Source organism: Manis javanica, chromosome 1 (assembly GCF_040802235.1).
Source record: "Manis javanica isolate MJ-LG chromosome 1, MJ_LKY, whole genome shotgun sequence".
In the NCBI taxonomy this organism is placed as follows: domain Eukaryota; kingdom Metazoa; phylum Chordata; class Mammalia; order Pholidota; family Manidae; genus Manis; species Manis javanica.
In genome coordinates this window covers 184,334,290-184,361,573 of record NC_133156.1, presented here as the reverse complement: position 1 = coordinate 184,361,573, position 27,284 = coordinate 184,334,290, and the positions used below count along the sequence as shown (strand labels likewise).

The following is a 27,284-nucleotide window of genomic DNA, read 5'->3' as shown; positions in this document are numbered from 1 at the left end:
AACATTCAATATTTATATATTTCTAAAGAAAGGGCCTATTTGTCTATTTTATTATCCTCAAGTTCCTTAGCAGATAAAAGCTTGGTATATAATATTATCAACAAGTCCGACTACTGGGCCCAAAGAAAACTCAAATTATTTTAAGGTGAGTTTGCTTCTTTTTCATCTGATTCATCATCCATAACCTAAAACAAAACAAAAAAACAAAAACAAAGAATTTAAGTTAGGATTAGACATTGCTATTTTCCTGATTTTACATTATACCATATACCAATTCACGTCATTGTTATAACATGAATATCATATAACATTCTATAACAATAAGAATACATCTATCAAAAGCCCCCAAAGCACAAGGTTTGCATCATAACCTGTTACCCTAACAACATAAAAGCAAATTGAATACAGCAAATTAATTAAAGCACCAGTCTCTCTTTCTTGCCTGAAAAGAGGCTTTCAATAGCAGAGTCCTAGCTAGACAGAGATGATAATGATTAACTGGTATTTCTTAGCTATAAGATTAATGTAAGTGACTCTTTTTAGTTTTTTGTTTCCCAAAAGCACTTTTTTTACTTAAATATATTCTGGGGAGGAGCTATATCAAACTCTTACTATAAAACTATATATTATAAAAATGAACCCCTAAAAAAAGTGAAGGAACAAAGTATCATACTAGCAACTAATTATTTTGGTCTTACTCAGATAAAAATTTATTTTAAATCCAAGAAAAATTGTGAAGGCTTTCATTTCTAGTAATTTAAGAAAAATACTAATGAATATTTGAAGAAAAAAATGAAAAGATCAGTATCTTTTCATGAATTAATATATTACTCAGATAAAAAAGACCAATTCCTTTCAGGAGGAAAAGAGTTATAAAAACCTAAGAACTTTTTTTCTCTTCACCACACCTACTACAATCAAGTGTCAATTTAAATTTATAACCTTATTGTCAATTCAACACACCACCCTGGGCAAGTGAATAGAAACATCAATCCACCAAAGTGTCAAGTAATATAGTTTTTTAAAAAGGCATACAGAGGAAAATGGAACAAAAATAAGTTTAAAAAAAGTCTAGAAGAAACTGGTTCTGATCTGAGACAATAATGAAAAAACAATTCTCTCAGTTTCTTTTGGGTTGAGTACAAATGGAATTAATATTTTATATACCCAATACAAAGAATTTTGTCAATCAACTCGTTATTTTAGGCAGAATTATTTCTAAATTTGGAATAATATCTCCAAATACTTAATATAAACTATGTATAGAAGATATTTAGCACACAGGACTAAGTGCTGCAGAGGAACACAAAGACCTAGATATGATTATAAGTCCCTCAAGGAACTTACCCATAAACATAAGCTGAACCAGGTACACAGAAAGAGGCTTTGAACCAAAGGAGAGCTCAGCTTCAAGCAGAGGACTGATAAAGACTTTAAAGAGGAGATGACATGTATTGTATCAAAAGGACAGGTTTTAATACTACCCAGAGATGCATGATTCTCAAAGGAGCTAAGAGGAGATGTCCTCTCCTTAAAGGTACAGAATTACCTGAAGAGTTTTTTTCACATTCTGATTTCCATACATTCTTTCCCTCCTTGATAATCTCTCTCCATAAGCCATGCCTCTTGGCTGAGAATCACTGCAGTGAGAATCATTATTACTGCTGGAAGGTGCTGTGCTATGTTCTCTAGGTATCTTGGGGCAGAAAAAATGCTGACATAGGCTATAGATAAAACTCTAACTTTACTCAGTACTGTTTTACTGTACAAGTATGATTTCTCAATGAGTTTCCTGCTTGCACATTTAAGAACAAGAAGTGGCTAAATATGATGTAGTGGAGCTCTTCCACTAAAGACTTATAAATCTCATCTATAAAAATTCCATGTTTTGAATCCCCTTTTCAGAATTTTTCTGTAACAGAGCAGCAGGATGCCCTCTGAGTCTCAATTTCCTTATGTACAAAATGGGAATGACTCACTTAATACACTGTGTTGGTAAAATATTATACAAGATAATATTTATAAGAATGCCTGCCACGTAGCAGGCAGTAATAACACTGAAGTTAATTCTAAAATTAGGAGCCTTCAAGTGTGGTAACAACTGCAACACAAAATCCACCCCTTAAAGAAAGTGTCACCTCATGAATTTCTTTTTGAGTATTTATTTTAATATTGAATTAAAAATGCCATATAATACTTGCATACCTGTTCTACACCTTCTACTTCTGGAATATAAAACTGCAGCATGTTCTGAATTCCATTTTTCAGAGTAATGATCGAACTGGGGCAGCTAGTACAAGAACCTTGGAGTTTCAGCTGTACAATGCCATCCTCAAAGCCTTTATAGATTACATCTCCTCCATCTTCCTGCACAGTTGGCCTATGCTCACAGAATATTTGTGACATATGTAAAAGAGCAGAAGTTTTTGTCAATTTAATACAACTGAGAACTTAGATTTTATGTTGTTAAAATTCACAAAATTAGAGGTACTTTTACAATAGAGAACAGTAACTACAGCTAGTCTCATTTGTAATTTTTTTTAACTCTCAGTAAAATGTCAAAACTCATTAGTACAACATTTGTTCTACTTATTACATTTTAATCTTATCAATAATCTTTTTAAGCATTTAAAATTTCAAACTTTCTAACAGTGATAGTACCTAAGATACACTCATTCAGTTCTTTTGGGTGAAGAGGGAGACTGACACATGCTGGGGTTTTTTTTCAGGTAAGCTTTCACTGAAGTATAACTTTAATATAGAAAAATGCATAAATCATGTATGATCAATTCAGTGGATTTTCGCAAAGTGAACATTTTTCCCAGACCAAAAAACAGAACACTAGCATCCCAGAAGTACCCCCTGTGCTCTCTTCTAATCACTCCTCCCAAAGGTGACCATTATCTTAATTGCTATCACCATTAATAAGTTTTGCTCTTTTTTAACTTTGTAATTTATAAATATAAATTCCATTTTAAATATATATAGTATTTATAATTTTGCACCTGGCTTCTTTTGCTGAGATTCATCCACACTGCTGCATGTAGTAGTAGTTCATTCAACCTCACTGCTGCACAGTATGCCATTAAATAAATATGCCAGAATTTCCCCCTCTATTGACTTGTTGGTTATAGTTTTTTATTATTTATTTAGTGTTTACCCTACAAAATGCCTACTTGGCTAGTCAGATTCTATTAAAACTAGTACTTTTACTAATTACCAGATAACACAAAGTCTTCTATAGTATATTCATCACCTTTTATATTTTTGTCATACATTTTAATTCTAGACATATTAAAAACCCTATAGGACATTTGAGACCTTTTCTGTCGTGTACTATATGTCTCTCATGCTTTTTCCTGTATTTTCTATTCTCTTTTCTGTGTTTCAATGTGGGTATTTTTTACTGACCTCTATTCCAATATACTAATCTTCTCTTCAACAATGTCCAATGTGATGTTAAACTAATCTAACTAGTTCTGAAGTTCAGTTATATTTTTTAGTCCCTAAATTATGTTTTCTTATGGAGTCTAATTCTCTAATGAAATTCTTCATCTTGTTTTCCATTGCCTTGAATACTTTCATGACAATCATTTTAAAGGCCGTGTCTGATAACTCTTAAGATCTAGGTTACCTGTGGATTTCTTTCATTTTCTCTTGGCCCAGTTTCTATGTACAACTAATAATTCATGACTGAGTGATAGGCAATGGATATGAAAAACTGTAGTGATTAGGAATTATATTACATCAGAAAGGATTCATTCTATCTTTAGGCAGCTGCTCAATCCACTACAGAATGAAGCTCACTCAATACTGGACAATTTTATAAGGACTGATCTACCTCTGGTTTGCCTCCATTTCAAGGGTATAATCCTCTAGGAAACCCAACTTAGAGCCTGTATATTGGTGAGGCCCCACCCTCCCTGACAATCCTAAACTCAAATTTTTGTTGCCCCCCGACCCCAGCACTGTAAGATGCCAAAACTCTGTTCAGCTTCCCAACTGCTTTTTGTTTGACTTCTTAGTCTCTTACACCCTACAAAGCTAAAAATAAGCAAGACAGGAGAACCTCTGAGTGTTAGGCTTATGTTTTCTTCATTTCTCTTCTCTCTAGTATCTTGGCCCTTTAAGCCAAAGGTTCATTGGTAACTGATAACTTTAATTTTCGTCTTCCCATCTCAACAAACGTGCTGACAGCTAAATGGGTTCTCTGGTTCTTAGCAGCTGCTCTTTGCCCAGCTTCTCATACTCTAGCCTCACACCAAGAATCAGCAAATATCCCAAGGGAAGCTGAGACTTCCTGTCTCTGCAGAATCTACTTTGCTTTAGCAGCTTTCTAATGCCTTCAACCAAAATTTTTTAATTGTATTTTATCTAGCTTTTCTGGGAGTTCTCAGCAGAACTGTTGGTCTGCTACAAGCAAAAGCAGATGCCTGCAGTTCTCTACTCACTTATAATTTATTCCTTATGGGCAACAGCCTGAAAACAGGTAGTTACTTCTCCCCTAACAATCCTCCCAAACACAGCTTAAGTCATTTTTCCTTTCTAAGAAACTTGGTATTATAAAAATATCAAGCCCAAATGGTAACTGAGAAAGATAAATTCCTTCATGACAATGTTTAGATATGTTTTTTAAAATTTTGAGTGAATATGTACAAGTTTTCAATTCAACTGTCATTGTTACCTACTTTGGTTTACATTAACTTATAGTTATTTTGGAAGTCTACTATAAACTCACAACTACAAGTATACTGTTATAATGAAAACTGCCTCTGCAGTATAATATGATCTCAGGCAGAAAGATAAGAACATACCGTATTCGAGTATCTAACAATTCCTTAATCATTGCCACAACTTCATCGTCTTCTTCAGATCCTAGAAATAATTATGAATAAAAGGTATGAACAGTAGAACTTTTACATCCACGGAAATACAAGTAATAAAACAATTATTTTAATTTAATATCTCATCTGAAAAATAAAAGCACAGAACATGTAACTTGGTGTGGTGATGTAAGATTTTTGGGAAATGGAAAGATCATCTGATTCCCTCAAGAAAAATTAAGGAGCATTGATCAATGCAACATTTGGAGATAACGGCGAGTATACTGAAATAACTTGGTCTACTAATGATACCAGGGTTTGAATTTTTGGCCAATATATTTGTAAACTTTCATCATTCTCAAGGATGGAAAAATAGCAGAGAAAAGAGATTAGATTTTGATGGAAACTTTGAAACGAAAAGACACACCACTTTGTAAGTTGTTCATTTTCAATTTCTCAATGAGTGGTTTTCAAAATGATTATCATACTAAATATAGATGTAAACCCATGGATATTTCCAAAATATTCTACAAATCTGAGCAAAAAGTTGTTTTTTCTCATTTGTTTTATTTTTTTCTTTTACTTTGTAAGGTTACATATATACTTATATTCACCAGTGCCTTTCTATGGGTCTAAAGAGTCTGTTTTGAGAAATTTATTTACCTCTGGGAAAAACTAAAAATGCAAATAATTTAAATTACACTATCACAAACACTAGAGTTCTGGAGATAACAAAATAATAATCAATACTAAATTATTTTAAATGAGTCTTTTATTAATGTAAGTAGTAGAATATAATAAAACCAAAATTCTCTTATATTAGCAAACCTAATCCATGCCCAACCATCGCTTCAATAGGCAACTACTATCATGAATTTAGTGTATATCCTTCTGGTACATGTTTACATTTACAGGTGTATTAAAGTTTGCATAAGTGGTATGTATGTAAGAATATGTAATAAACATACCCTTCAATTTTCCTTTAATCAATTAATATTTCTTTTACATCTTTTCACATTGATATATCCCAATCAAGTTCATTCCTTTTTACTGCTGATATATTTTAAAACTATTTCTATGAACATGCTTCCAGGCGTTGTTTTGTGTGTACATTTATAAGACTCATTTAGGGTATATATCTAGAAGTGGAACTATATATCATCTAGAGATGATTATACAAATATATACATACATACATATACACATACACACAAAACAATAGATACTGGAGAAAGGAAAAACAACAAAATAGTCATAGCTAATACTTAGAGCTACATGTGCACTAACACACTCTTCCAAGTGCTTCACACAAAATAAGTTATTAAAAAATGGTACCGAATGCACAAAACACAAAGAAAATAATGAATACATGTTGCTCCATTAAAAAGAAAAAACTGTGCTTGCTTCAGCAGCACCAATACTGGAATTTTACAGAGAAGATTAGCCTGGCCCCTGAGCAAAGATGGCACACAAATTTGTAAAAAAAAAGAAAAATTTCTCAATGGCAAAAATATCCTGAATGAAAAGATAAGACATGTTTAGGGAGAAGTTGTTATGAATATACCTAATAAAGGACTGATACACAAAACATTTTTTAGGAACTTGATAAAATCAATACAAAAAACACATACAACTCAACTTAAAAAAAATCGCAAAAGATTTATGTACAGGAAATTTACTGACAAGGAAAATAATAGCCAGTAAACATATGAAAACCTTCTGGACCAGAAGTAATCAAGGAAAGGCAATTAAAAAGAGATAACATTTATACTTATGATATTGGTAAAAAATGTAAAAGACATTAATGCTAAAGATAAAAAAAGGTGAAATTCCTATAAACTGATTAATTTGCACGTAAATTAAAACAATTTACAATATAGCAATTCTGCTTTTAGGAATATACTCTAAAGAAACTCTCTACTTTTAACTGCTGAAATATTTTAAAATTATATCACAAAGAGATTTGTACAAGGGTGTCCACTGCAGCAATGTCTATAATAGAAATTAGCATAAACAATTCACTTGAACATAAATAAATTAATTAACTGCAGCTTATTCATATAATGGAATACTATCCAGCACTTAAATTAATTAGAACTCTATTTTTTCAAAATGGATATATTTCAAAACATTACACTCAGTGAAAAAAGGTAATTTGCATATAACAAGTTATTTAAAGTTTAAGAACAAAAACCAATACGTATCTTCCCTGCAGAGACTAAACTGTGTAGTAAAAGTTTAAAAATAAACCAAGTTTACATACATCGCTGTGGAAGTAAAAAGGGAAATGGGATGGGTATTGTGGGCATTTGGCTATACCTTTAATATTTTATTTTTAAAATGGGTCTAAGATCAAGTAATGACTCTATAGCAGCTTACCACGCTGACAGACAGTGACTGAAATGGCAGCGGTGGGGGCAGTGGCGTAAGGACTTGATAACATAGGTGAATGTTGAAACAACAATGTTGGTCATGTCAAACTTCTGTAAGATTGTATATCAATGATACTTTAATAATAATAAATAAAAGGGTCTAAAGTAATAATGGCAAAAAAATTAACATTTGTTAAATCTGAGAGAAGGGCAAATTGGTAAGCATTGTATTATTTTCTATGTGTCTGAAAATCTTTAGAATTGAAAAATTTAGTTTTGTATAATAGATTCAATTTATATACAAGTTTTCAAAATTGATGGTTAAACCTAGAAGTGTTTTCCCCCGGAATTGGTTTCAGAGCTAAATATAGTACAATGATAAAAATCTATTCTCATGACCTCTGAAATCAAGATAATCAAGACAAATGTGAAGAAAATAGAAAGTTAAAAAAAAGATAAATATTAATTACCTGCTTCTCCTGAAGATGTTTCCTCAGTAACTAAAGGTAAGCCAGATGCAAAAAAATCCATGATTGTTGCATAAATATCTGGTTTCAGTAAATTCCAGTCTAATTCTTCACTTACCTGTAAATATTTAAAGGAAAATGCTACATTTCCACCCAAAGGCAAAGACAAATACAAAACAATACTTTGTATCTTTTAAGAATATTTTCCTATATACAATCTGTACTATGTATCAGCACCCATTTCTGAAGAATACATGTTAGTTCCAGTTCTTAAAGAATCTGGTTTATAATCACTTTCAGAAGACACAATCTTAGATTCCTCATTCATCCATTCATTTACTTAAGCCATCAAACCAAGTGTGCTGTATGTCCCATGCCTTTCATAGAGGATACCAAAATGCTTAAAAGATATTTTTTCATGAGGTGAGAAGACTTAAAATACTGAATAGCTTCTCTGTGTTTAAAGAGGACAATGAAGAGATTTTCCATTCTTTTAAAGAAAATGGGATAGAACTACTTGACCAAATATATAGGATATCCCATAACTCTTCAAAAAATTCAACCTGCATATATTACTCAAGAGTACTGAAGAAATCTGACAACACAAGTATAGAACCAAAACACATAACATGTATTCTCTACGGCTACTGTGCTAGAGGACTTGTAGGCTTTCAACAAGACCAGTACCATAACTATTTTACCTCTGTATCAGGCCAGCTAGTTGATCCCCTAAAAAAAGATAGGGTTACTAAATACCTAAATAGTACTAACATCTCAAAAGACAAAAAAGGAGCATGTTTTTTTGCTTTAGTTTTTTAAAGAAAAGCTCTTAAGGAGAAAAAACTATTAGATGCAGTCCTTTCAGACTCTCAGGAGCCTGTCAGATAGGGTATGCTTAAATACTACTAAAAATTGAGTCTACATGCATAAAAGGGACTATTTTTGTCATGGATCAAAAACCAGTTTAGCCATGGTACCAGAAAAAAGAGAAATGGGCATTGATATGGATATAAGAGCAAAGCTAGTGACATGCCTTAGTGATTGGAAATGGGAAGTACTTCTACATAACATTTTAATAAATTATTTGGAAGCTGGATCAGTGGGCTATCTCAGATCTTCACTAAGTAATAGGGTCTACTGAGAAAGGAAACACTGGTAACAAAAGGACGAAAAATATTCTGAAGTCTGACTGAGAAAAAAGGCAGCATACAAGCTGTAAATACACTTATACATTTAGAAAAAAACTACATAAATGATTCATAAAGAAGCCTCTGAATTACCAACTACAAATTAAAAAGGAAGTCTATGAATAGGAAAGTAACTGAAATAAAACAAAAAAATTTACTATTCTACCTATTAAATGCCAGTGTATGCCCTAAGTTGGAGTATTATTTATTAGTTATATCACTTCACTTAAGAAAAAATAGTGCACCTGGAGAAATTTCAGGAACAGTAATCAAACTATGAGAGGAGAAGGAAGTAAAAGATAACTTAACCAAAATCAAATCAAGACAAAAAACTCTAGGATATAATCATGTTTTCAGCTAAAAAAATGTTTATATACAGCATAGGCTATATGTAAAAAAACTAAATAAAAACTTAAATATATAATTATCCACTTGTAAAATGAAGAAAAGAATACCCAGTTGAATGTTGAACCACTGTGTTGTATACTTGAAACCAATGTAAGATTGTGCATCAGCTATACTTCAATTAAAAAAAATACCCAGTTTTAAGAATTAAATAAGATAATATATGTAAAGCACTAGTGCCATATCAGACTTGTTGGAGGTTTTAAAAATAAATATTGGACCTAGAGGGCATTATATGTGAAATAAAATAAGCTAGGAGATGAAAGACAAATACCATAAGATCTCAACTTATTTGTGGAATACAAAAACAGAACAAAACAGAATGAACAAAAACCACAGTAGACTCACAGACACTGAGAAGTGACTGGTGGTTACCATGGGGGAGCATCTGGAGTAAGTGGATGGGAGAGCGGGATAAAAGGGCACAAAAATTCTCAATCATAATATAAATTGGTCACAGGGATAGTAGTACAGCATGGAGAATATAGTCAACGATTCTGTAACATCTTGCTATGTTGACAGACAGTAACTGTACTTGTGGGGATTTAAGGATTTAATAAGATGGGTAACTGCTGAACCACTGTTTTATATACTTGAAACCAATATAAGATTCTATATCAACAATATTTCAGTAACAAAAATCAAAATAAATGCTGGTCCTTTTCTCCCCTTCAAAAAGTATCAAAGATAACAAACAATGAAACCTGAACCACAAAGATAGGCTAGATGTCTACAGAATGTTAAAGACTGGGGACTGGTTAACACAGAGTTGTTCAACACAACCCTTTCTTTTAGGGAAACCACTTGAAGCCTAAAAATTCAGTTTCTGAAATTTTACATAATTGATTACTTCTACAAAAATTGCTTGAAGTGCACAGTATGTGCCAGGTATTGTTCTAGGTGAACTTCAGATGGACAATCTTTATCTTCATGGAGTTTACATTCTAGTACAGGAAAGACAGGTAATAAAAATAAAATATAATTAAGGGATAGTGCAGTTAAGAAAATAAACAGGGTAATGACTGCTACCAACTAGGAAAATCATAATTCTTCTCCACACATACTAGCTAAAAGAGAATACTGGACTAGATCCAACATGTTGCTAACCCAGTATGTCTACTTTTATGGTGAATCAAAAGAAAGTAATCCTTTCAAACTGCTTAAGAGTTGAATGAAAATTTTTGATTTTGATGCAAAATTGGACAATTGATTAAGTTCAGTGCATAAATATCAATTAACAGATTTCAAAAGAAAACACAGTTCAAATGTAAATAGTTCATTTCTCATTAATCTAGTAGACTTAAAAATGAAACAGCCTTTTCTAGCAGATACTACCTCAACTGTCAGAATAAGTAGCATATGTAGCTTGATTTTTTGTCATTTAAAAGTTAACCAAGTGAGAGACCAGATTCGAGATGGTGGCGTGAGAGGTGAGACAGAAATTTCCTCCCAAAACCACATATATTATGAAAATATAATTAAAACTAATCCTAAAAGAGTAATAGGAAAGAAGGCTGCACCAGACTGCATATACCTGGAAAACAGAGCAGACCTCACAAAACATGTTATCATACCAAAGTCTTGATCCAGCAGGACCTAAGCCTTTCCTCCACTGCAGCTCACTGGCAGGAGGAAGAGAAATAAGAGCAGGGAGGGGGTGGAAGCCTAGGACTGCTAAACACCCAGCCCTGGAGATCTGCTTTGGGAGAACAAACCTACATTGCATGGTGCTCTGGAGATTAGTGCGATTGGAAAGCTAAGAAAAGTGAAATACATGGAGAGACTGAGATTCCAGCCATTTGTGGAGGATTTGTGGAGCAGCCACATCTGGTTGCTCTGGGAGAAAGGAAAGGCAGGTGGTCTGAGAGGCTTCCTAGCAACAAGAGGGCTACTGAAGGGACAGTGTTTGCATGGAGCTTGCTGCGCAGGAAAAGGGATAGGAAGACAAGGTTGTCTGGGCGCGCTCTGCCCAGCAGGTTGGGAACTTTCAGAAGCTTCAGGCGCTCCATGCCCCTGGCTGGCTACACAGCTCCAAGGCCCCCCACTTTGATACACAGCCTGCTGTGCCTTCCTCCTGGCCTGCTGGCACCAACTAGCAAACTGGCAGTCCCTGCCCTGGTGTGAGGCCAACCAAAGGGAGGCCCCGCCTATGGCAGCTGCAGACACAAAGCACAGAGGCTTACACCTGTGTGCTGGCCCAATGGTTCTGAAAGTCGGTGCAGGCACTGCAGGTGGGAAGCAGGAAATAGCTCTTTCCTCCCCCCAGACACCAGCACTGCTCCTCTGTCACCCCTGACATCACTCCAGTGGCTGAGCAGCTCCAGAGACTAGAGCTTCTGGGCACTAGAGGGTACTACGTAAAAATATGAAATGTCAAAGGAACCTGGTTCAAACAAAAATCTCGCAAACACCAGAAAAAGGGCCAAATGAAACTGCACTCACCAATATTCCCAAAAGAGAGCTCAAAATAAAAATCATAAACATGCTCATGGAGGTACAGAATAATATTTCAGAACTCAGGGACAAATTTAGGATGGAGAGTCAATCATTAAGAAATTCCAAACCTGAAATGAAACATACAATAGAGGGATTTAAAAGCAGGTTAGATGAGAGAAGAGATGGTAAATGGAATAGAAATTAGACAAGAGGAATACAAAGAAGCTGACGCACAGAGAGAAAAAAAGGATCTCTAGAATGAAAGAATATTGAGAGAACTGTATGACCAATCCAAACGGAACAATATTCACATTATAGGGGGACCAGAAGAAGAAGAGAGAGAAAAAGGGATAGATAGTGTCTTTGACGAGGTAATTGCGGAAAACTTTCCCAGTCTGGGAAAGGAGATAGTCTCTCAGGTCATGGAGGTGCACAGATCTTGAAACACAAGGGACCCAAGGAAGACAACACCAAGACATATAATAATCAAAATTGCAAAGATCAAGGATAAGGACAGACTTTTAAAAGCAGCTAGAGAGAGAAAAAAACTCACATAGAAAAGAAAACCCATCAGGCTATCATCAGACTTCTCAACAGAAACCTTACAGGCCAGAAGGGAGTGGCATGAAATAGTTAATACAATGAAGCAGAAGGGCTTCAATCCAAGAATACTCTACCCAGCAATACTGTCATTTAAATTTGGAGGAAGCATTAAACAATTTTCAGACAAGCAAAACCTGAGATAATTTACATCCCACAAACCACCTCTACAGTGCATTTGGAGGGACTGCTATAGATGGAAGTATTCCTAAGGCTAAATAACTGTCACTAGGGGAAATAAAACCACAGCAAAGAAAGCAGAACAATTAATTACTAAGCAGATGCAAACTCAAATCAACTAGCCCCAAACTAAATCAAGGAATAAACAAAGAGCACAGAATATGATAGCTAATATATAAAGAATGAAGGAGGAAGAAAATGAATGAAAAAAAAAAAGAACCTTTAGGTTGTGTCTGTAATAGCATACTAAGTGAGTTAAATTAGACTCTCAGATAGTAAGGGAATTACCTTTGAACCTTTGGTAACCATGAATCTACAGCCTCCAATGCCAATTAGTACATACCTATCAATAAACACCCTAAATGTAAATGGTCTGAATGCACCAATCAGAGTCACTGAATGGATTAAAAAACAAGACCCATCTACATGCTGCCTACAAGAGACTCACTTCAAACCCAAAGACATACACAGACTGAAAGTAAAGGGATGGAAAAAGATATTTCATGAAATAATAGGGAGAGAAAAGCAGGAGTTGCAGTACTTGTATCAGACAAAATAGACTTCATAACAAAGAAAGTCACAAGAGACAAAGAAGGACTTTACATAATGATAAAGGGGTCAGTCCAACAAGAGGATATAACTATTATAAATATCTATGCACGCAACACAGGATCACCCACATATGGGAAACAAATACTAACAGAATTAAAGGGGGAAATAGAATGCAATGCATTCATTTTAGGAGACTTCAACACACCACTCACTCCAAAAGACAGATCAACCAGACAGAAAATAATTAAACAGACAGAGGCACTGAACAATGTATTAGAAGAGATGGACCTAAAAGACATCTACAGAATACTTCGACCAAAAGCAACAGGATACACATTCTTCTCAAGTACACTTGGAACATTTTCAAGAATAGATCATATACTAGGCCACAAAAAGAGCCTCAGTAAATTCAAAAAGATTGAAATTGTACCAACCATATTCTCAGATCACAAAGATATGAAACTAGAAATAAATTGCACAAAGAAAATGAAAAAGCCCACAAACACATGGAGGCTTAACAACATGCTCCTAAATAATCAATGGATCAATGACAAAAAAAAACAGAGATCAAGCAATAATTATAGAGACAAACGACAACAATAATTCAACACTGCAAAATCTGTGGGATGCAGCGAAGGACATGCTAAAAGGAAAGTATACTGCAATGCAGGCCTACCTCAAGAAAGAAGAACAATCCCAAATGAACAGTCTAACCTCACAATTAACGAAACTAGAAAAAGAAGAAAAATGAGGCCTAAAAGTCAGTAGAAGGAGGGACATAATAAAGATTAGAGCAGAAAAAATCGAGAAGAAAAGAACAACAGAATCAATCAAAGCAGGAGCTGGTTCTTTGAGAAAATAAACAAAATAGATAAACCCTCTAGACAGACTTATCAAGAAAAAAAGAGAGTCTACACACAAACAGAACCAGAAATGAGAAAGGAAAAATCACTACAGACACCGCAGAAATACAAAGAATTATGAGAGAACAGTATGAAAAATCATATGCTAACAAACTGGATAACCTAGAAGAAATGGACAACTTTCTACAAAAACACAACTTTCCAAGGCTGACCAAGGAAGAAACAGAAAATCTGAACAGACCAATTACCAGAAAGGAAATTGAATTGGTAATCAAAAAACTACCTAAGAACAAAACTCCTGGACCAGATGCTGAATTTTATCAAACATTTAGTGAAGACCTAATACCCATCCTCCTTAAAGTTTTCCAAAAAGTAGAAGAGGAGGGAATGCCCCCAAACTCATTCTATTAGTCCAGCATCACTCTAATACCAAAACCAGGCAAAGACACCACAAAAAAAGAAAATTACAGAACAATATAGCTGATGAACATAGATGTAAAAATGCTCAACAAAATATTAGCAAACCAGCTTCAAAAATACATCAAAAAGATCATCCACGACGACCAGTAAGATTTATTCAAGTGATGCAAGGATGGTACAACATTCGAAAATCCATCAACATCATCCACCACATAAACAAAAAGGACAAAAAGGACATGATCATCTCCATAGATGCTGGAAAAGGATTCGACAAAATTCAACATCCATTCATGATAAAAACTCTCAACAAAATGGGTATAGAGGGCAAGTACCTCAGCATTATAAAGGCCATATATGACAAACCCACAGCCAACATTGTACTTAACAGTGAGAAGCTGGAAGCTTTTCCTTTAAGATCTGGAATAAGATAAGGATGCCCACTCTCCCCACTTTTATTCAACATAGTTCTGGAGGTCCTAGCCATAGCAGTCAAACACAAAGAAATAAAAGGCATCCAGATTGGCAAGGAAGAAATTAAACTGTTCCTGTTTGCAGATGACATGATATTGTACAAAAATCCCTGCAGAATCCACTCCAAAACTACTAGATTTAATATCTGAATTCAGCAAAGTTGCAGGATACAAAATTAATACACAGAAATCTGTTGCATTTCTATAAACTAATGATGAACTAACAGAAAGAGAAATCAGGAAAACAATTCCATTCACAATTACGTCAAAAATAATAAAATACCTAGGAATAAACCTAGCAAGGAAGTGAAAGACCTATACTCTGAAAATTACAAGACACTCATGAGAGAAATTAAAGAAGCTACCAATAAATGGAAACATATTCCATGTTCATGGATAGGGAGAATTAATACTGTCAAAATGGCCACCCTGCCTAAAGCAATCTACAGATTTAATGCAATTCCTATCAAAATACCAACAGTATTCTTCAACAAACTAGAGCAAATCATTCTAAAATTCATATGGAACTAGAAAAGACTCCGAATAGCCAAAGCAATCCTGAGAAGGAAGAATAAAGTGGGGGTGGGGATTACACTCCCCAACTTCAAGCTCTACTATAAAGCCACAGTAATCAATACAATTTGGTACTGGCATAAGAACAGACCCATAGACCAATGGAACAGACTACAGAGCCCAGATATAAACCGAAGCATATATGGTCAATATACGATAAAGGAGCCATGGATATTCTATGGGGGAATAACAGCCTCTTCAACAGCTGGTGTTGGCAAAACTGGACAGCTACATGTAAGAGAATGAAACTGGATTGTTTAACCCCATACACAAAAGTAAATTCAAAATGAATCAAAGACCTGAATGTAAGCCATGAAACCATAAAACTCTTAGAAGAAAACATAGGCAAAAATTTCTTGAATATAAACATGAACAACTTTTTCCTGAAAGCATCTCCTCGGGCAAGGGAAACAAAATAAATGAACAAATGGGACTATATCCAACTAAAATGCTTCTGTACAGCAAAGGACACCATCAGCAGAACAAAAAGGCATCCTACAGTATGGGAGAATATATTTGTAAATGACATATCCAACAAGGGGTTAACATCCAAAATATATAAAGAACTCAAAGGCCTCAACACCCAAAAAGCAAATAACCTTATAAAAAAGTGGGCAGAGGGTATGAACAGACACTTCTCCAAAGAAATTCAGATGGCCAACAGGTACATGAAAAGATGCTCCATATCGCTTATTATCAGGGAAATGCAAATTAAAACCACAATGAGGTATCACCTCACACCAATAAAGACAGCCAGCATTGAAAAACTAGGAAACACAAATGCTGGTGAGGATACAGAGAAAGGGGAACCCTCCTACACTGCTGGTGGGAATGTAAATTAGTTCAACCATAGTGGAAAGCAGATTGGAGGTTCCTCAAAAAACTCAAAATAGAAATACCATTTGACCCAGGAATTCCACTCCTAGGAATTTATCCTAAGGATGCAGGAGCCCAGTTTGAAAAAGACATAGGCACCCCTATGTTTATTGTAGCACTATTTACATAGCCAAGAAATGGAAGCAACCTAAGTGTCCATCAGTAGAGGAATGGATAAAGAAGATGTGGTATATATACACAATGGAATATTATTCAGCCATAAGAAAAAAACAAATCCTACCATTTGCAACAACATGGATTTAGCTAGAGAGTATCATGCTCAGTGAAATAAGCCAGGTGGAAAAAGACAAGTACCAAATGATTTCACTCACCTGTGGAGTGTAACAATAAAGCAAAAACCAAAGAAACCAAACAGCAGCAGATTCGCAGAAGCCAAGAATGAACCAACAGTTGCCAAAGGGAAAAGGACTGAGGAGGGCTGGTTGGCAAGGAGGGAGGAGGGGAATAAGCATTATTATAATTAGCATATATAATGTAAGGGGAGCATGGGGAAGGCAGCATAGCACAGAGAAAACAAGCAGTGACTCTGTAGCATCTTACTATGCTGATGGACAGTGACTGTAATGGGGTATGTGGTGGGGACTTGATAATGGGGGGAATCTAGTAACCACAATGTTGCCCATGTGATTGTATATTAATGATACCAAAAAAAAAAAAAAAAAAGGTTAACCAAGCATTGCAGAACTTACACAGTCCACTTCTCTTATCTGTGAAGGTCTTAAGTATTGCCGGATAGGTACCATGTGTCAATGTCATGATAAAAGGTCCCACTTTGAGGGAGCTATATATTCAATCATTCTATTGGTCAACCACATACATACATGCATGTATATACATATACATACATCACACACATACATATATACACATAAACACACATATGTATGTATAGTTTGATGCTTGCTTCTCTTTTTACCCTATCTATTAAAGAGTTAGTAAAAATATCAAAGCAATGAATAAAACCTCAATTACAAATGAAAAAAAATGAACTACTTAAAATATACTCAGAAAACTGAATTCTGGTCCTGTCAAGGTTAAGTCTTGGCCTGCCGTAGGTTAGCTATATAATCTTGGACACTGTATTTAACTCTCTAAAGCTCAAGTTCTCTTTTGAAAAATAAGAGATCCGGACTATAGTTAATTTCAACTTAAAAATTCTATTAAATAATTAACTTGAGAAAAGTGAGAAGTAAGTTTGAGATTTTCAGTAACAGTATGTATAAGATACATTGAGAACAGGGAGGGGCATTGTACTTGGAAAAAAACTAAAAAGTACTTTATGTATTATTTTATATAATCCTATGTTTACCTTTGTGACAGTGATGAAATCTGGTCCAAAGAAGACACTTTTTATTCCTTCAATCCTAAATAACTGCCTGTGAAGAAATAAAAAAGAAGAAATAATAAAATATTTTATTATGGAAAAAGTTAAAAAATATACAAAAGGAGAGAGAAAAGTAAAAGAACAATACCCATCATCAGCTTCAACAATGATCAACTTGGGGCCAATCTTGTTTCACCCTCTCACCCTATGATCTAGCAGTCCCAGTCCTAGATATTTACCCAAGAGAAATGAAAATATATGCTCCACAAAGACTTGCACAGGAATCTTTATAGCAGCTTTATTTATAATCATCAAAAAAATCTGGAAATATCTGTCAACTGGTAAATAATTAAAGAGATTGTATATACTCATCCAATGTAGACCTACTCAGCAATAAAGAGGAAAAAACTACTGACACATACAAACAAAGATGACTCTCAAAAGCATTATGCTAAGTGAAAGAAGCTAAACATGTATATAAGACTCTAGGAAAGGCAAAATTTTAGTGGCAAAAAAGAGATTAATAGTTGTCAATAGAGTAATAAATTTGTTAATTAACCTCATTGGGGTAATCATTTGCAATATACACATGTATCAAATCATCACATTGTATACCTTAAATTTACATAATGTTTTATGTTAGCTATAGCTCAACAAAGATGGTAAAAAAAATTTTTAATGCAATTTTTTAAAAAAGTCATTGCTAAAAAAAAGTTACCAGGGCGTGGTGGTGAAGAGCACTCAATTTAAAGGGAAATGAGAGATCTTTTGCAGCGATAAAAAGTGTGCTATATTTTTATTTTAGTGGCAGTTATACAATTGTATATATTTAACAAAAATCTTTGGATTGTAGTTGAACTTCACTGCATATAAATTATATCTCAATAAAGCTTACTATTAAAATCCTGTGAAGGGAAGAAAGTCAGATTATAATTTCAAAAGCCTCTCCCAGGATTTTGGAATGCACCTTTCTTCCCTAACCACTGATGTATATACGTACCAAACCTAGTAAACACTCTTGAGCAGTTTCCTTTCCCATAACTTTAGGAATAAAAGCTAACATACTTCAAAGAAAGGCATGGTTTTCCTTTTCATTGTCTACCACTCAAAGTGCTATTTGAATTACTGGTTTGAAATTATTTAGGAATTTGTTTTTAACAATGTCATCTGAATCTTTCACACAACCATTCAATATTAAATTTGTAAGTAGTCACAGGTTCTTGGCTGCATCTTATGTTCCAATATACCTGAGCACAGACCTGTAAGTAGGTGCCTTGATTGGCTCTGTGCATCTGCAGTGTTAGCAAAGCCTCAAATGAAAAGACCATGCAAAGGAATCACCCTATCTATAGGCCATGTTAAATGGACTGCTTTAGGGAAGATTTTATAGGTTCTGTCCCTAGAAGAAAGAAAAAGCTGAAAGAGGAGTTTCAAACATTATTACACATGTTCTGCTATTTAGGTTACTTTTCTTAGGATGACTGAAACTTGTCAATGTCCAAAATAAAACATGATACCCAGAATTGAACACAATATCCCAAATGTAGTCTTACTTTTTCAGGGTAAAAAGACTGTTAGCTCTCTTGGGCTGGATACTATGACTGTTAAAGTTTGGTTGACTTTCTTGAGCACTGCATCATATCTAACACGAGTAACTGAAAAGGTCAGATTTTTCCATTTCGTAACTGTGCTATTCATTTAAAAAATTTTAATTCATGGCTTAATATTTGTTCCTGTTAGATTTATCTTATTTGTTTAAACTATCATTCCAGCCAAGTCCTATAAGGCATGGCTTACAGAACATCAGCTCAGAGGTTCTATAACGAAGTGTTTTTCAAATCCACCAGTTAAGTTGTAAAATAAAACTTTTGATAATTTCAGTGAATTTTGCCACCCAACATAATAAGCAATTCCTTCCATCTGAGAAAGTGTATCTTCAATGCTAATAAAAAAAAGTACTGAATAAACATACCAACTACAGTGATACAGAGCTCTATTACATATCACTAGAGACAGATTTATATGCTGCTTACATTTCTTTGTTTTGTCTATAAGGATGATAGAAATAAGTCAAATGCCTTCCTAACATAAGATATATTACTGTTTATTCACCCTTCAGTCATTACTTGTTTATTCAACGAAGATTTGAAAACTTGCTGAGTACCAAACATTGCACTAAGAACGAAGGATATAATGAGGAGCAAGAGAGACTGGTCTGTCCTCATGAAACTTACATTCTAGCATATTGCAAAAACATTCCTCTGCTAAAACAACAAAAATGAGATTAATTTTGCTTGATTGAAGATGATGAATTCTGTGAATCCAGGATGGTTTACTTTCAAAAGACTAATTTAAAAAGTGCTTTTGCCAACTGAACATCTGACAATCTCCAACTATAATCTATAACTGAATTAATTAAGGCTTTTTTACTTTTATATTTTTTAATACAAAATATATGAACTCATTCTTAATGTAAACATTTCAAACTGTACATATAAAGTGAAAATGCCTCTTGATCATTCCTCTCAAATCCAGTTATCACTTTGATGTGTATTCTTCCAGAACTTTTTGCCAGTGCATTTTTGTTACTTTGTGTTTCTGTTCTTATATATATTATAACCATATTATACTCACTAATCTGCAACTTGCTTTCTTCATTTAACAGTATGTCTTAGAAGTTATCCTATGATAGTAAATATGGGTCCTAGTCATCCTTTCTAATATCTGCAGACTACAGACGGACAAAGTTTATCAAACTCTTTCTACTGATGAATATTTCGGTTGTTTCCAACTTGCTAACACTACCCACAAGGCAACAGTGAACATCCTTGTATACACTTTATGTACACATATAAATGTTCTATGAGGCAGTGTTTTTCAAATCCACCAATAACTTGTGAAATCAATTATGTAGTGACCAGGATTTTATCTGATAAAATAGAACAGAATAAAATAAAGAGAACAAGAAAGGAAATACAATTCATTACACACAGTAAGGGTGAAAACTATCCCATCAAGTACTTGTTTCACACATATGTGTTTGTGTGTTTGTGTGTGTACTGGGTCATAGAACAAAAATTTCTTCAACTTATAACAAAAAGTGTGAAAACATACAAGGTATACCCTGAGAAACAGCATATTTAGAGTAAAGAAATGTGCATTTTTATTAATTAGAAATTTTAAAAACCATTTCTGAAGTAAGCATAATTCTGGTTCCCCTATATGAGATATACAAAATTGCTAAATGTATAGAAATAGTTATCTAAGCATTATTTTTCAAATATCCCTGACAATCAGTATCAGGCTTAGGTTACAAAAATTTCAACTGATACTGACTCTAATATTTCTCATTATAAATAATTTCCCTAGCTATCAGTTAAAAAGAGATTCATTCTAATAATTTTATCTTTTGTGCTTTACTGATATACATTTAACATCTCTTTAGTGAATTTAAAAACTGTCTCCACTGAGTAGTTTTTTGAAAATCATGCCGCATAACTATTATCATTTATAGTTCTGAGTGGAATATTTTAGAAAATAATCCATTTTGAAACATCCAGAAATTCAGCTATCTTTAAGAATAAAATGAGCAAATTTTCACTTTTTTAAAAACAGTTTTAAAGATTTAGAATGGAAATTTATACTATCATTTTAACAGATTTTTTTCTTAAGTAAAAATATAAATTCTTATTTAGTCATGCTTCATCTCTATCAAATACATAACTTTTCAGGAGGATTTCCTAATATCAATAATCGGTATTATTTTTCCTTATCTCTCATCTGAAAAGAAGATAAAGTATTTTCTATACTGAAAAATAATGCAATGCACATAAAAATGTAATGGCTAACTGAGATTACCTTAACCCCAAAGTCAGTTATGCTTCTTGGTAAAAGCAAATGAAAAATGGTAATATACCTAGCCAGGGGGGAGCGAAATGCTGCAGCTGGTGTGGGAAAATCCATGGTCCTTGTCTCAAGAACTGGTTTTCCTGGAATAAACTTTAAACTGTTGGGATTTGGAGTATCTTGTGTTTGAATAAACATGTATCTCACTAAAAGAGAGAAAAGAAGAATGAATGTTATTCTAGAAAAAAATAATAGTTCACAAGTTGATGGACTATGAGAACCAAAAGAAATGAGAAAAAATTAGAAAAGAGAAATGGCTTTATTGTCCAAGCTGACAAAATGAGAATTTTAAAAGAAAAAAAAAATTACCAATACATTTAGGATAACTGTAGCCAATTTTATATTAATACTGTTTATTTCGTTTCATTACTCAACAGATACTAGCAATATTCTACACTTAAGTAGGAAGGCATATCATATCATAATTCAGGAGTCTTATATGTATTCTATAGGTGACTTAGTACCAACAGCCATCAGAATCATAATTTATCATCAATGTGGTATTAATACAGTAAATTGGTATATTCTCTTCTTCCAAAGTGTGACCATTCTTTTAAAAACAAATAAATTTATAATAACAACTAATATTTACTGTGTGTTTACTTACTACATGCCAGAGGCAGGGTCAAGTACTTTAAATATATCTAACTAAGCCTTTGATAACTCCATATATGAGGAAGATTCCATTATTCCTATCTTACAAATGAAGAAATGAGATTTAACGATAAGTAATTTGTCTATAGTGCTATAGTGATACTATAAATTATCATTAAGTTGGACTGTATGTGAATTACTTTCTGAATATTTAAAAATTATATTTACAGGTTCTTTTCTTCTGTTTCTTTCAGGGCCATGATTAGATTTAGAATGAATTCATTAAAGCTATAAAGAAAGAACAAAATCTTCAAATTCCTACCTTGCTATTAATGACAACAGCTTATGGGACATGAGGATACACTGGGGTTTTAATAGTTTTAAAACTAAACAGGCCCTGATTATTTTGAAAATACATCTTCTGACAAGAAAAAAAATCTCACTTTAGAGCAGTATATTGAAATACGTTAATTTATTGAGTAAATACCATGTGCTTGGCATGATGCTAAGCACTCTACATGAACTGTATCATTTAATCCTTACATCCTCCCAAAAGGGCATTGTTTTTATCCTATTTATATATGAGGGAACTAAAACTCAAAGTTACTCAGCTAATTATGTGAAAGAGCCAGGACTCAAGCCTGGCCAATTTTCCAGCACTTACTTGCAAACTGCCACTCCATACTTAATAGTGCCAAGCATAATAGGAAAATATATTTACGATAAGTCTTCTATCCTGTCATAATCCTCATACCATGAATTTTAGGAAAGATTACAAAATACCAAAAACCAACTATTTTATTTCAAATTAGAGAGAGATTAAATTTGGCAAAACATATGGTTGGTAATGGAAGGGCTTTTTTTAAGCATTAAAAGAGAATATTCTAATCAAAGGCTGAGAGTTGTTAATGCACCTCACCATGCAGTTCCAGCTAACTGATACTGAGTTATTTCCTTGGTGAAGAAGAACTGAAACTAAACTCCCATACGTTTTACTTAAGTCTTTTCCTACAGAGATATCAGTTGGTGACTTAGTGACCAGGCAAATCTTACAAGTGAAAAATTAATAATGATAATCTCAATATCCAAGTACTTGATTTAAAATATTTATACCTCCAACCAATAAATTCCTCTGAAAATTCATCAGTGTTACAAGGGGACAATTTTTCAGATGAAACATTAATCAAAAGATTGCCACCAATTTCTATAAAAATAAAAACAAGATTTTCTTAAACCCTGTTTCTGGCCAATCATTTCTTGTAGCCTTTCTTAATAATTTATTGGTAACTAAAATTTCTGCACACATTAAGCACTCCATCAATACTTGAAGAATTAAATCTTTATTCTATTCATTCTATTTGTGTAAAACTACACATGCAAGAAGAAAAATTTTTAGAAATATTTGAAGGCAAAAACTACAAATGTAAAAAAATTTAAGAGAGCATAATCTTATATATATACTGTCTGAAGTAGAAAATACAACATATGACATCATTACATAAATTTTCTCTTTTGACATGAACAAATGCTATTCTAAAAGAGTGATTTGACTAGGTATTAACAAAATCATTACAATTATAGTTTAAACTGCATTCAACTAGGCATTTCAAAAATGACTCCCAGGTCTATAGTCCAGGAAAATGCCCCTAAAAGTGTCACAAGGGTTACAAAAGGATAAGGAGACTGACCTATAATAAATTTTCTTATTTTGCTTAATACTAATATGTAATAGGAAAATAGGTGGGCATAAACTCCCACAAAATTTAGACTAATGGTGCTTAAAGTCAGTATCAAAGGCTAAAATCAGCAGGTTTCCAATTTAAAAAGTCTAGATGACTACATAATCCAGTCGTACAAAATTTAAAATCCAATTAAAGTAACTTAACATACTAAGTTACTCAGTATGTATGCCTAAATCATTCTGTGATTCAAGGAGTCACAAGGCACTCCTGTTCTTGCTCAATATATAGGGAAGGGAAGGTCTGTATCCTGATTCAACTCATTCCATTAGCCAAAGACAACCACCCTCCAGAGTATGGCCACAGGGAGGTGTTCTTGGTAGTAACAGAAATGGAACAAAAGCTGAATCCAAACTCTTACAGTTCCATAAGCACACACACAAGTAGACAGGCATTCATACAGACACACACATCCTCCTCCCAAGATCCCCTAACTATATGACAGTGGTCACATTTCAAAAATTTTCAAATCCTATCTTCACACCTTTTCTAATATTGAAGAAAATATAAGCATTTAACATCAACAAGATTGTCAACAAAATCAGTGATTTATTTTGACAAAAGAAAAACTACACTCAAGTACTATGTTCTAAGGCCTGGATAAAAGCTAGAAATTTATTGAGTTTAGGGGTATTCTTACCAAAATAAGGAGGGCAGTAACTTAAAATACACAATTATTTGACACAAACCCATGTGTAACTTTTATAATATTTTCATTTCAGAAATCATTTATTGAGCAACTCTTATGTTTCAGAGTATGTATTATACAAGTCCTTGAGATTTCACAGAACTATTGGACACTGTGTTCAGGATTCTCAAAATCTTATGCCAATGAAATGTATAAGAAATAATTAGATAAAGTGTGTTGTTATGATAGGAAAAAATGCTATGTTCCTATTATAGGCATCTGAAAGAAAACTGACAAATTCTCATCTTTTATGACCCCTAAAATTTCATTCAAGCAGTTTCATTAGCTTCTGAAACACAACATACTCAAAAAGAAGTGAAATTTTACCTGTGTAATATAAGGTTGCAGGTAGTGGGAAAACTGGTCTTTGTATAAACTGATGCAAAGGCTGTTTCTTAATGGTGTATGAATTCATGTGAAAGAATCTACATTTAAAAAGAAATTAAAATGGGTGAAATGTAGTAACCACAATGTTGCTCATGTGAAACCTTCATAAGATTGTATATCAATACCTTAATAAAAAGTTAAAATGACACTTAAAGAGTCTTTTAAGCTGTTCCCGTTTCTCAAAGCCATAACAAAGCCAAATTTTTATTTTCCATCCACATTATTTTCACTTTTTTATATGAGCCTATCTACAGTTTAGAAACAAGAGCTCAAGTAGAAATGTATAGCGTTGGTAACTGAGTAGACAAAGAATAGTGCAATACCCAGTGTTAAGAAACAGAAAAATATCTACGTTAGTGATTTATAACCTGGAGTCCCTCTTAGCTGTATGAAAGACTCAAAAGAACTATAAACCGTTTTTCCCTTTTTAACATTTTTAAAAATTATGTAATAAGAATTATATGGTTCAAACAAAATACAGTACAATGTCTCCCTCTTTTTCTGTCTCTACCATGTTTCCCTAGAGATAATCTATACTACTTGTTTTGAAAGGTACATCATTATTTCAAATAGTCCAATAAAAAGTATACTGTTCTCCAAACTGCTGAAGAAGCCAACAATCTGTGTTATGTTTTGACTAGAAAAATATTAACCCCGTGTTGTAACTTTGGTTATTTCACTCCGACCGAGGTGTCGATGGGCTATTTTTTCACGGCTTTGACAAACTGAAAACAAAGGGAGAAGGGAAAAGCAAATTATTATGGAAAAAGGAAATAAAAGGAGACTTTAGTAGTGAAAGATTTTAGAAATCTGATGTTACTTTAAAATCCAGATTGTTTAAAAAAACTATTGCTATTGCCATCCATTATAATTTTTGTTTTACAGGAAACATTGAAGAATTTTTAAGTATATATATGACCACTTTTTTTTAACATTTATTTTCATCTGCAAATTCATTAAGGGGAAGGACTGTCTTCATTTCTGTATCTCTAGCATCTAGCACCATGGCCTCAGTTCTGCATTTCAATAATGAATATTCAAAGGGCAAAGATGGATCCAACTAATCCTTGAAGAGTGCTATATAGTAAGTGTTCAAGGAATGTTAGTTACCAGTGTTATTTGATAGGTCCCCAATAATTAATTACTGAATGAAGTTCAAGGGTGTGAAAATTTTGATCATGTAAAAGAATCTACATTTAAAAACAAATAAAAATGGCATTTTAAGAGGCAACCTTTTAAGCTCAGTTTCTTATGCAGCTTACTGCCTAAATCTTGAATATCCTGAAATATGGAAATAACACTGGAAGAACAGTATTTTTGTCCCTCTGGTCCAGGAAAAAGGCACCAGAATGGAAAAATAGTCTGACAGTGCTGGGCTTAAAGTAACAAAATAACAAAGGTTGAGTTAAATTATTCCAGGAAATCATCTACTCAAACATGTGAGGGAGACAGGAGGTGACTAACAAATAATCGTTTTACTAATGAATTTTTTGGGGGAAAGCATTTAAGCTTCAAAGGCATCATTTAGCGCTAAAACTCCTAACACGAGGTCAGGCCGGTTAGGCCCTTTTCTCGTTGTGTTCCAAAGCGACACTGGGGACTACTGTATTCCTCAGTGCCTTTCACCTAACCACTCCTGCCAGATGTCACTGGGAGGCCAAACCTAGAGGGAGGGCGTCCGGGAGGAGTAAAAACAAGGGAACAGAGTGGGTTTAGGTGACGGGAGAGAAAATCTAGGTGTCTGGATTCGCATCAGAGTTCCATCACGTACTAGCTGTGACCTCATACTGGTCATATCCCCTTTCTGGGCCTCACACAGAGTGAGTAAATGAGACGAGATACTCTCTTCCATTCTGTATGACATTCTGATTTTGTGTTTAAAAAGCAGAGGGGTGCATGCACGTGGTGGAAGGGCTGGAGGGGCCACACGATTTAAGAACAGCTCTGCCATTCAGTTTCTACAGTCTCTGGCGAGCTTCCCTACCGCAGGGACTCAAGCACCGGGTCTCAGGGCCTCGGAGGAGGCACTGCAGAGTCCGCCCGAACTGGGGGTGCGGAGCCGCCACACCTCTGGCCGCCCACCTCAAAGCTCAACCCCAACTGCAGTGACAGGGCGGCCCCCAAGGCTTGGTCGGTCAGAGGTACTTCTCCCCTCTATATCTGCGGGAGGGTGGGCGGGACGGCGCCTCTCCTGCTGGCGAAGCCCGAAGGCATCCCTATACGCAGCTCCAGGCACATCACCTACCGCTTGCTGAGCCCCACGGCAGCGGCCGCAGCAGCAGCACCGCCTAACCGGGCGGCCACCGCCGCCGCCATCTTACTCCGAGTACGCAAGCGTCGGATAGGTCTGGCCCAACTTCATAGAGCGCCGAATCCCCGCGCAGGCGCAGGCGCAGACGCA

General features: G+C 34.3%; 1 protein-coding gene and 1 pseudogene across 6 annotated transcripts; one reads left to right on the top strand and one right to left on the bottom strand.

Annotated features, from left to right (window-relative positions):
* Positions 1–27,281, bottom strand: NFU1 (NFU1 iron-sulfur cluster scaffold). 6 transcript variants are annotated; one of them, XR_012120803.1, is made up of 9 exons: positions 27,129–27,281; positions 24,824–24,921; positions 21,486–21,621; positions 17,555–17,621; positions 7,666–7,780; positions 4,815–4,875; positions 2,206–2,380; positions 1,550–1,640; positions 1–185 (listed from the first exon to the last, which is right to left on the bottom strand). XR_012120803.1 is itself a non-coding variant. In XM_017667471.3 (9 exons), the coding sequence occupies exons 3-9, from the start codon at positions 24,909–24,911 to the stop codon at positions 141–143; spliced, it is 687 nt and encodes a 228-aa protein (XP_017522960.1). In that variant the 5' UTR covers positions 24,912–24,921; positions 25,537–25,608; positions 27,129–27,244; the 3' UTR covers positions 1–140. The 6 variants fall into 6 exon arrangements, 5 of the variants coding, with proteins under 5 accessions (XP_017522960.1, XP_017522951.1, XP_017522964.1 ...); XM_017667471.3 differs by lacking the exon at positions 1,550–1,640 and adding an exon at positions 25,537–25,608 and having other exon boundaries at positions 27,129–27,244; XM_017667462.3 differs by lacking the exon at positions 1,550–1,640.
* On the top strand, positions 6,220–6,320 carry LOC118968338 (U6 spliceosomal RNA; annotated as a pseudogene).
* Positions 27,282–27,284: the final 3 nt, after the last annotated feature.